Below are 12542 nucleotides of genomic sequence, written 5' to 3'. Positions count from 1 at the left end.
AATATGTAGACTTTGAGTGGATTATTATCAGTTATGTTTATTTTCATTCCTTTGTAGTGGTTACTTTTAGAGTCGTGATATCCAGTGGTTTAGGCGTTACGCGCATGTTTAGAAGGGCGCATGTACGATTCCCACCACTGAATCCATCCAAATTGTCTACTGTTATGGGTCCTTATGAACAGTTGTTTTCTTCTTCTTCTAGTCACTGTATAACCTTCGTGTGCTGCTATGCCGTTAAACACCAGGCCAACTCATTGCTTAGCCACGAATATGCATGGCTAAGTAATGTTTAAGGTCAGTAGATGGATATAGCTAGATTAACGTTGGATAACTACACCCATTGTAACAAGTAATAGTCGGTAGATACTGTAGGCGGATAACCTTGGATAACTGCAGCCATAGTAAGCACGTAATAGTCGGTAGATGTCTGTATGCGGATAACCTTGGATAACTACAGCCATAGTAAGCACGTAATAATCGGTAGATGCTGTAGGCGGATAACCTTGGATAACTACAGCCATAGTAAGCACGTAATAGTCGGTAGATGCTGTAGGCGGTTAACTTTGGATAACTACAGCCATAGTAAGCACGTAATAGTTGGTAGATGTCTGTATGCGGATAACCTTGGATAACTACAGCCATAGTAAGCACGTACTAGTCGGTAGATGATGTAGACGGATAACCTTGGATAACTACAGCCATAGTAAGCACGTAATAGTCGGTAGATGCTGTAGGCGGATAACCTTGGATAACTGCAGCCATAGTAAACACGTAATAGTTGGTAGATGATGTAGGCGGATAACCTTGGATAAGTACAGCCATAGTAAACACGTAATAGTCGGTACATGCTATATGCGGATAACCTTGGATAACTACAGCCATATTATGCGAGTAACGGTCATCGGTGAATGAGTTGTGGTAGGATGAAGAAAGTTCACTTTGCAGGTTTTTAAAGAATTTTGGGGATTTGTTTAAAAATTATTACAATAATATCAGCATGAGAGTAGCTTCAAAACAAAGTCTTCGTCCTTTCCCTCACAAAAAGGTTTAACAAAAAAATAATTGACAAATGGTCATTACTTTGTTATGCAGTGAGGAGTAACGCCTCTTTGGAGGATACAGTGGTCGAGAAAGACCTGCTGTTGATATCCGAGTTCGTTATCCAGTGGAAAGCTCTGACTTGTACACATGTCTTGTATGATGGGTAAACACGTATGCTTCGACAAAGTATAAATTTGTTATGTCCATCATTCATATATATATATATATATATATATATATATATATATATATATATATATATATATATATATATATATATATATATATATATTCTACCCATTCCAAGCGCTGGTGTTCAACATCACTTAAATCACTTAACATTTGGCGTGCAGCAGTCATCACTAACGTGTGCCTAATCTGTCATCACTAACGTGTGCCTAATCTGTCATCACTAACGTGTGCCTAATCTGTCATTAGGTTATTAATCTTGAATATGTTGCACCGGAAACGATTTCATTTTTTTACACAAATATTGTGAACATGTTTTGTCACTCTTGCACAGTTTTTCCATTTCTTAAATGTGTTTGCATTTACAGGGATACTTTTTAGTAATTTAGACACCATTTTGATGTGGTGAAAGACTCCCTTTCAGTGAGGCATAACACAAATTTCTGAGTCAGACCTCTCTGAAATTAAAAGACAGACTCAAAAGTTTGCGATGTTTCACCTGGCTATGCAGTTTTACGGTTGCCTTGGTGACCGGTATTTGTAAGACTGAAGCTGTGTTGATGCATTGTCATGTGAAAGGTGAGATGCCAGCAGATAAAGCGTGTAATTACGTTTCACGAGAAAATGTTGCCAACTTATAGGCTATATGGGTATTTTAAATCCCTCAACCGATTATTCCCACCAACTTTCACCCACTGCATGCTGTTTTAATCTATTTATTAAGCCGATAATGTTGTTGCAATAGCCGATTGGTCGAAATCTGTTAGGGGAAATGTTCCAATTTATTTGCCCAATCAGCAATAATTTTTATGGTGCTAGTTTTTAGCTGTCTGCGATAGGGGTTTAACTAATATAATATATATCATTTAGTACGAAAATTGGTGGAAATTGAGACGATTTGAATTCTTCTCTTACCGTCTGTTTCATCGACAGTAATTAGATGTTCATAGAAATATATGCTAGCATTTCAACTTTGGCGTGAATGTTTAAGTCCCACAGCCTTAGAAACACGGCTGATATGGGGAATGCGTAGCATATCTGTACAGAGGAAAATCGTAACATTTCGGCATTCTCCGTCTCTTAATTAGCCTCTTTCCTAACTCATAAACATGTGATAGCTTATTGAGAAGGATGATTATGACGTGTAGAATAATGTAGGTTTCACCGTATACGCGAATAGCACTAAGAAATCAAAGGCCTTATGTGTAACTGTAATATCTAGTAACAAACCTTACGTCATATATTATATGTTTATCTAAGGAGCCGTGTATTAGAAACGTAATGTTTTGCATGATATAAACCCATCTTGCATTGGGTACCTGTGGTTCGTTTGTTAAAGAGTACGCCGTGTAGTAAAGCAATACTGTGTTTGTATGATGAAGAAGGTGTGACGAGTGCTCGGTAAAAATGTTTTAGAGCCCCCATATATATATATATATATATATATATATATATATATATATATATATATATATATATATATGGGTGAGAAAATATATTTTAGTTTAATCACGTTCAAACATTTTAATTATGCAAGATTATTCTAAAAAAGTGTTTGTAGCATGTGAGTTAGAAGTCTTTCATTTCAGTTTCATTTGCAGCTTCTTAAAAATGATACACGGAAAACACGTCAGGATAAAGGAAGAATGAATGGATGTACAGTTTTATTATGTATTTCATAATGAGATATGGAAATGAACAGTAGTTGTCAGTGAAATTTATAGTCAGGACAAAACGTTTATACTGTCACTTACAACATCAGCCTATGTAACTACATGTGCTTTCCACCATTCCTCTCTTGGAAATTCAAGGTGACGATAAAAATGTCATACTGCCACTAGCGATATTAACTTGTGTAACTAACTGTTCATTCCTTTCCTATTTTAGAAGTATGTCTGCCCTTATGCACGTTATATTTACAAATTTAGGACCAATTCGTTAAATTCTGCTCTCTCTCACGAGGACCAATTCGTTAAATTCTGCTCTCTCTCACGCACACACACATACACACACAAACACACAAGATGAACGTATATTAATATATGTCAGCACTGTACGAAGTGAAACAAAAAATGTCTTAAGCGTTAAATAGAAACATCGGTTTAAAATATTAACTAATTTAAAAATGTCTTAACAAGCGTTAAATAGAAACATCGGTTTAAAATATTAACTAATTTAAATATGTCTTAACAAGCGTTAAATAGAAACAGCGGTTTAAAATATTAACTAATTTAAATATGTCTTAACAAGCGTTAAATAGAAACAGCGGTTTAAAATATTAACTAATTTAAAATAGTTTCCTGATGACTAGTGACGATTTGTCATTGCCTGAAACCATTTAATTTCTGTATTCATTGCCACCAATACCAGTCACACTCAACGACAAATCGGTAAAACTTTTTATGGACAAACTCAGTAAAATAAAAGTTTAATAAGGAATTGAATCATTGTTGTTACATTCATAATCATGTTTTGAAAACGAGGGAGAAATCGTGGATGGATCAATATTGATCGTATAGAATTAAGTGACTTTAATAATCAAGTGCAGCTTATCGTAACTAACTAGACTGTATGTTTGCCAAGACCACGTGATCCACGTTTCAATGCAGAAATTACAACAAGAAATTAATGAAATCATAATAATGCAATTATTAAAATCTTTTGCTTAGAGATATTACGATACGAGTTAAAGACTCCGACCACCACGTGATATCCCACCCCAGCAGTTCACTTCATCATTCTAAGAGAATGTGTTCACAGGAGAAAACAAATCCTTTATTATTCGTATAAAAACAGTCCTTTATTTGACAAAGTACACGGCATCTAAGAATTACCTGATTGAGATCAATTTGAAAAAGTCACAGTTCTAACCAAGGGTATGAATATTTTTTTATCATGTAGTAATACAGCCGCTAACTCCACTGACACAGAATGTAAATACGCCATGCATGTCAACAGTATTTGCCATAAAATACTGAATAAAAAGATATTCTTTTTTATGATGAAATGGGATCATTTAGTCATTTAGTATTGTCAGGCATGGCTTTACCACTCGTGTCAATATTTGCATGGGAAATATTTCCTTATGTATAAAAAAAAACCGTGCATATACAATGTGTGTGTATGTATATGTGTATATATATATATATATATATATATATATATATATATATATATATATATATATATATATATATATATATATATATATAATCTTTATATTTTCTGCTTGTCATTTTGTTTATTATTCATTATATTACACGGATCTCATCATGCGAGGGAGACACTCTAAGCCCGATGCACCGTCCTCTATTTTGTGAGAGACACTCTATGCCTGCTGCACCGTCACGTATGTTGCACGAGACACTCTAGGCCAAATACACCGTCCTGTGTGTTGTACGAGGCGACAGCTGCAACTCACTATGACTCAAAGATTAAAGTGCCCAACTCTGACCGAATTGGTGCGGGTTTGAATCCCACCATCGAATTAGCTTGGAATGGTTACTTTCGAGTGTACTTGGACAAAGAACTTTTTTCTCCAATTGTGTCTGTATCAAATATCCAAGTTGTATTTGTGTGCCGTAGAAGACCCGAACAAGATGAAACGTATTGGTTTTCTTAATTAACAGTCTTTACCAATATGTCTTAAATATATCGTCACAATCGAATATATGCCTCAAACATATCGTCACAATTGAATAAGTCTCGAACATATCATCACAATCGAATATATATCTCAAACATATCGTCACAATTGAATATGTCTCAAACATATCGTCACAATCGAATATATGTCTCAAACATATCGTCATAATCGATTTTCTTGAGAGTACTTTAATCCTACTTGGGTTTAGTAATTCAAAAGTGTCCTCATTCCGAAAGGATTTTACATAGGATTTCCTTCAGAATGATCCCATCTTTTGATCATCGATTTCATTTTCTAATCACCGATCCATATTTCCCATCATTGATTCATTCTTCTTATCATCGATCTCTAGTTCTCTTTACCAGATACTACTGCTTTTAAATAGGTATGTTAGACGAACTGGTTCTCTATAGGAAACAACGTAAAACAAGACAACGGTGAAAATTTTGCACGAGACTATTTTGAGAACCAGTCCGTTTAAAGACTAACTCGTCAATGAAATGCACGTCACCAGTACCTCAAAACGCTGATTTGTTATTTGACGCACCCTGTTTGCTTGACCTCAGTTTTGTTACAAATTATTTTGTTCCGTTCTAACTGGATAGAGCATGATTTGGAAAAAATAGATCTTCGGTTATTATTATAGATAATATACTCGTGTAGAAAACATATTGTATATTTTATTCATCTTCACACATGCGCAGTGATAACGCGATTTCCATCATTTTTTTCTCTCATCTTTTTTAAAATTTGTTTATATATTGTACCATGATATTTTGATTTACCCTATCTTTTACTTTCACTTGTTAGTGTATTGTTGGCACACAAATTGATACTACAAACATTTTAACCCCTCCTTCCTCGCATGCAACCTCACGTTTCTTATGTTTGCTACTTTTGAATACGATTGCTACTTTTATGTCAACACTCCTATTAACAGTAAGGTGATCAGCACAAGAGTATAGCTTTGCACTGAAGTGTTCATTCGCTTTTTGGTTTGGGATGTAATCAACTAACTACGTTATGTTCATTCAGTATGTAGTTTTTTCCGCTGTAAGGTTTTACCGTATGTAATCACTTATAAGATGACTAAACAGCAAACAACAAAAATCCTTATATGCTCTAGCATAAGACGCCTGCGGATTAGGCCTATGCTGTTTGTTCTACTGATTAATCCTAACAAACTACATAGACCCATATCTGCTGGCGCATTTTGCGACGGCAGATATGGGTCTGTGCAGTTTGCAGTTAGGATTGTCTTATAACCGAAGACATACCGTCCTTTGCACGAATCTTAACTTCCCTTCCAGTTATATCCTGAACAGATTTATTTTGTCAGTAACTGACACAAGCTCCATTGAGCTTCTTTTTATTTTTCGGACAATACTCTATAATCTGTAAATAATGTCGTTTGTTAGTTGAAGATAATAGTGACTTTAATATACCACGTTGGAATCACCTGGAAAAAAAACAACTTTTATTTTTATTGTTTCAAGAACCGCATTAGGTTCCATCTAATCCCATGACATTGGAATTTTTGTATTTATCGCATGTAAATTGGTGCTTACGTTTTGTTTGTTAGATAAATTTTGTTATTTGATTGGTCGGACATGAAGGAGGAACGATAATTTCATCATCTTAGTAAAAAAAAGGGAAAACAGAAAAAATAGCCTTTATTTTAAAAAGTCAGAATTATGTATTTTGTCTCTTGTTATGAAACAGCGTGAACTACTAGATACCAGAAATACTGTACGGAAAGTATGACATTATCTGGAATTCGTTTTATTGATTATCTTATAAGCCACTCATGACATGAAGCCGTATTTAAGCGACACTCGTAGGGTGACTAAATATAGAACTGAACTGGAAAAGTTATTTCTTGGTTAGCTTTGGAACATTACAGCTATTAAATTTCGGAATATCCAGCATCATAAATATTGTTTCTTCTAATATTTATTGTTAGAAATTATAAAATCACTTTTGCGTACATAATTGCTAAGGCCAAACATTTTCTTTAGTTTCCAATTGTGAAGTTGTCGTGACGTTGTAAGGACTTGATCTAAGATGTTTTCTTTTTTATGACGCTGTGGCTGAAAAGAATTTATTTCAACAAAATTTTGCATGCAAGTCCATTTTGTGTATTTCTTGTAGTTTTGAATTTAACCAAAACCAGTGGAATGTTTTCTTTCGAAAATGGAACATTTCTTCTGTCTGTTTTTCCCGTCTTTTTCAGCTAGCCTTTGGTTCTTCCTGGAAAACTCATCGCAATAACTAGTGCATTTGTGTATCCAACACATATAATTCCCATTTTCAACTTAATTGTTCCTCTTTCTCTCTTCTCTGCGAAGGTAGGGTTTAAAATTCCTGCCACAAGGTATCGTTCCTGGAGCACCTTTGCTGCCTCCAAGCCTAGCATTGTAATTGTATATTTTCTGCGTGTTTTGGTGGTGGTATTGTTCTCAATAATGAACAGGAGAAGATGACAAATACTCGTTTTCAACCCAGCAAACTTCTCGATCACTTTTGAAGAAAATATAAAAGAGTACAGTTTGCTTGGACTGCTGATTTTTATGTATCAGGTAGATGTAGTTAAAGCTAAGTTTTTACGTTTTTAGTATGGAAGTCTTTTAAAGGTGTTGTACGCAATCCACATGTGCCTAAAATCTGTGCCAAAGCTCATTGTTTTATTTTATTCCTATGATACTTACTCATCATATTCAGTTGGTTTTGTACGCATTGCTATGGCAGTGGCTATTTCCTACGCCTCTTCATTGTCAAGTGCATTTTCTGTTGTTGCTCTGTCCATCCCTTACTAAGTGTTGTAAAGTAATATGGACTCACCTCCAGATATCGTACTCAGAGATAGCAGATTTGTCTGGACATGTAATCTTTTCCATGGGCATGCTTATCCGATTCCTGACTAGGAGTTATCTTTCTTGACCGATTATCCCAACCTAAAGATTAATTATGTACATTTCAGATTTTGGCCATTGTTTCAATCCTGTTCATCGTCCTTTCTACGATCGCCTTGACGCTAAATACAATCCCATCGTTACAAGAGGAATCGCCTCCCATCGATGATGACAATACTAAGTCACCAAGCGAAAAGGACAATACACAAGACAATCATCATCTGGCCATAGTCGAGGCAGTGTGTATTGGATGGTTCACCCTGGAATATCTTGCCAGGTTTTGGGCTTCTCCAAATAAATGGAAATTTTTCAAAGGACCTTTGAACATTATAGATCTTTTAGCGATTTTGCCATATTTTATATCATTAGGGCTTACAGAGACCAACAAGAATACAACTGTTCAATTTCAGAATGTGCGGAGAGTCGTTCAGATTTTTCGAATCATGCGGATATTAAGAATTCTAAAATTGGCTAGACATTCTACGGGCCTACAATCACTAGGTTACACTTTGCGAAGAAGTTACAAAGAGTTGGGTCTCTTGCTTATGTTCCTAGCAATATCTATTTTACTCTTCTCAAGTCTTGCCTATTTCGCGGAGAAAGACGAAGATGACACAAAATTCACCAGCATTCCGGAGACGTTTTGGTGGGCAGCTATCACCATGACTACCGTTGGTTATGGGGATATCTACCCCAAGACTCCTCTAGGAAAGATTGTTGGTAGTGTGTGTTGTGTATGCGGTGTACTAGTTATTGCCCTCCCAATTCCAATTATTGTTAATAATTTTGCTGAGTTCTACAAAGATCAGATGCGGCGAGAAAAGGCCCTTAAACGAAGAGATGCGCTGGAGAGGGCGAAGAGAACGGGTAGTATAGTGTCCTTCCATTCAATAAATCTGCGGGATGCCTTTGCACGCAGTGTCGACCTCATGGAGGTCAGTGTTACAGGTCACAGGAGCGATGCAAACGATGATGGCAGCGAGGATAGTAAGTGCGGAAGTCCCCCTCCCTATGTGATGAAAGTGACTAGTGATGGAAGTAAGTCTGTCTCAGGCAATGAAAGCTGCGATTCCAAGAGTTTACCAGGTCTTTCCAACCCAAGCGCCACGAATCTTTTGGATGTTGACGATGAATCCATATGCAGGATGACGTCATCCCAGCCTGTCTTAAGTGCCAATATACAGGTAGGTCACCTTTCATTTTCATTTTTTGGACATTTTGTCCCATATACCGAGTTACCCATCCATTTGTAGCGTTTGATAAATTAAAACTTAGTCTTCTGAAACCAGGAACGTATCAGCATATTGGTACGCCTTTAGTTACGATGGTGTGTATTCAGAGCACTTCGGTCTTAGAAAGATTACAATGACATACATCTTTGCTGTCAACTGAACGCACTTCTTATTAGGACAATGAAAACTCAACGATAATGTTAAATTGGACAAATAAGAGCTTACAATTATAAACCAAAACATGTGCAAGGCTATAACCACGTGACCATACTGGCCTCACCAAATTTTGTTTCTGCAATGTCCATGTCCTGCCAGTATTGATGTTTTTTCCTGAATTATTTTCACGTAGCATTTTATTTTTGAAATGTGGATTAATGGTGTGGCGATAGATTATCTAGTACTCTTATAATGCTCCGTTACATTATTCTCCCCTATGATGAGATAGTTTTGTACACCAAACAATTTTATAACACTGCATTCTATATTTCGTAGGCCCACTTTACGTCTAATACAAGAATATTATTTATCGTATCATCGAGGCAGAGTTCATTTTCTTCAATATCTGGCACCAAAACAGTCTAATTAATTTTTGTTAAGGAAACATACTTTTGATGGCATTTTACTGTGTTGGATATTTATTTGTTAAGTATGTAAATCCAGCTATCATAGAATTGTGTTGAAATTCACAAAATTATATGATATCGTGTGATGGGCACGAATAATGGCTTTGGAATCTTTTAAAATGGTTACCATGTTTATTGACCAGTGGGAACATACCACCATTAAAAACTAACATAAATTGAATTTTAAAATAGTTTAATGTATCTACCTACTAGAGATCCCGAGTTTGATCCTGTTATCGTTATATTTTTTTCCCCCTGGTATGTATGGATTTTCTCCAGCACTACTAAGGTCCTTATTTATGACAGTTTCTGTGCATAATAATTAAATTCAGTCTTAACAGCAAAACTGAATATCATATTTAGAATGTGTATTTAATATTGAAACTTGGCGTGCGGGATAAAGCCAGACTTTATTATATATTCAAAGTATGGTTATTCATACCCAACTCAAACTAAATTTACAAAGTACCAAAGTACTTTTGAGTTAGAAAACCAAATTACATTAAATACTTGGAACAGTTATTAACAAAATCTATAATAATATTTGGAACGTTTAGCCAAAAGAATTATTTAGTCCCACGATTGATAACTACCTAATTTAAGAACTCTAACTCTCCAGGTATAAAAGACTCATTCCACAAGGATACCTTGTACCAAAGAACCATAAATCAAAGCAATTTCAGTTCAGTTTTTCTATTACTGTAGTTAATGAAAGGCACCAGTCTAATCATATTATTCAACTCATTAGAGGCAAAGAAGCATAATGCGAAAACCTATTAGTAAGAATATATTGATTTCCGATGCCCATTTTATTTAATTTATCAATCAACGGGCTTTTCGCCACAGTTATGTCCAAAAGGAACCACTCTTGACGGTTTTTTAAATTCCTGTATGCACTCCCCAACACACACACACACACACACAAGCATGCGCTTGCTTAATTCTAAGTTATCTTAATTTTTGCTTGTAAGTTCAGTCCAACTGCAAACACAGATCTTGATCCGCCGTAGCAAAAATGCCTGCAGATGATGTCAATGTAATTTGTTCTACTGATTACTCCTAACAGGCTGCATAGACCCAGACTTGCCAGTGTATTATGCGACGGCGAATCAGGGTCTGTTCGGTTTACAGTTGGACTAGTCTTATTAGGCGAATATATATGGTATTGCGTACTGCTATGTTTGTCATAACTTTCAAGGTCATCTGATCCGACGATTCCATCTAGTGACATGTTCTTGCAAAGTGTTCAATGGAACCAATTTTTAAACATTTAATCAATGCATTGATTTGCTTTCATACGCCATGGCGGTAGTGCCTCACGGTATAGTTCCTTTATAATTATTTATCGTCATACACTTTAACGTTGTGAGTAGCTGTTCTGTATAGCTCTGTCGAGTGCTCAAATCAAATTTGTGTGAAAGTCACTAAATTAAGTCACTTGTTTGGAGTTTGCAGTAGGTTCGTCCCAGTTAATGGCATGGAAGTACAAGTCATCATGATAAAGAATTAAGTTTTGTTCCTTCCCAATCCTCTGGAACAAGGTTATCGATATTATTATAAACAAAATAATATATTGATTCTGGAAACAACAAAATTAAATTGTTTTACATTGAGTGCGCAATGGGGGTATGATTCTGACCAGTTTTCCACTTTCTTGGGTAAATAATGTGACCTATGTTGATTGAAAGATCACGGCTTGTTTTGACAATTGTATCCTTGCCTAATTTTCTCTTAGAAAGAACTCAATTTATATAAAATATTTTCTAGTACATAGCTTTCATTGAAGGCCGCATGTCAGGTGATGAAAGTAGTAGCTTACATAGCGACATACCAGCAGTATATAGCATCATAATTAAATAAATCTCAATGTGTGAAAACGAAACTATGACCTGTATTTATTAGACATTAAACTTCTGAAACTTATTGCATAACTGAATAAGCCACTAGCGGAAAGCAACGCATGCCATACATATGTTATTTCAAGACATATAAACACCTGTTTCAGAGTGTCCATTTCAATGGGGATTTTTTATTGTTTTATTAGCAGCAATAAGAATAAGCAAATCATACCCAACGGAAAATCATATCCAACTAAAATGCCGAAAAAATGCATACAAACACAAAGGTTGTTTATGAATTTGGCAATTGTCTTTTTGAATTCTTGTCACTCATTTCGAGGCTTGTTCCGATTTTGCGAAGCTGCAACGGCTGCGTGCTACACTGATACGAGCGAGGTTTCGGTGCCAGCCTCTTTTTAGGGCCTTCTATTAGATTTAAAGTTGGTGGGCAGTTTGCAAAGTATGCGGGGGTTTGGGTATGGGGGACCCCCTACAACGGGGATACAGGTTTTGTTTAAAGTAGCCGGGTGTAAAGTTAAAGTAGTCAGGTAAATCACCCGGATGACGGTTGCATGCATGCCAGCCATTACGCTTATTTTTCACCAAATTAAGTCTTAAGGATGAATATATATGGATTAAGCTTCTTGGGTACATTAAAAATAAAAATAAAGCTGGTACATTAAAAATAAAAATAAAGCCATACAAATGGTTTTTCCCATTTTTATTATCCTCGTGAGTTTAAGAATATTCTTTTAAAGATGACTGCTGCATAAGAAAGAGTACATTCCTTATTTTCTATTTATAGCAACTGTTTATGCCCCATTTCTAAGAAAAAAGACGGGTTTCTTCAAATATGAACTTTTCCTCGCAATTTGTATTTTGGTTCTAATACACATGGATTTTGCCCTTTGTGAGAAGAATTTTGATCAGCTGCAGAGCGAGGTTAGAAGCGAAAATAAATGTATATTTTTGATACACTGTGCTGTAATTATGACATTTAACATGTAAATTACACTTTGATGCCCAAATTACGCTTCGCATATACCTCTTGGGAGGTTGGC

At 35.6% G+C, this 12542-nt stretch overlaps 1 protein-coding gene across 1 annotated transcript in view; it reads left to right on the top strand.

Annotated features, from left to right (window-relative positions):
- The window catches only part of LOC149806443 (uncharacterized), a 121635-nt gene that overhangs the window by 82165 nt on the left and 26928 nt on the right, over window positions 1-12542 (top strand). The window contains exon 3 of the mRNA XM_089979837.1: window positions 7857-8972. Coding sequence (XP_089835963.1) covers window positions 7857-8972 — 1116 coding nt within the window. The remainder of the gene's footprint in view (window positions 1-7856; window positions 8973-12542) is intronic.

The sequence above is a fragment of the Sinohyriopsis cumingii genome, chromosome 1 (genome assembly GCF_028554795.1).
Source record: "Sinohyriopsis cumingii isolate HCF-2022 chromosome 1, ASM2855479v2, whole genome shotgun sequence".
Classification (NCBI taxonomy): Eukaryota; Metazoa; Mollusca; class Bivalvia; order Unionida; family Unionidae; genus Sinohyriopsis; species Sinohyriopsis cumingii.
Note: the sequence above shows the minus strand (reverse complement) of the source record. Positions and strands in the feature narration are given on the sequence as shown.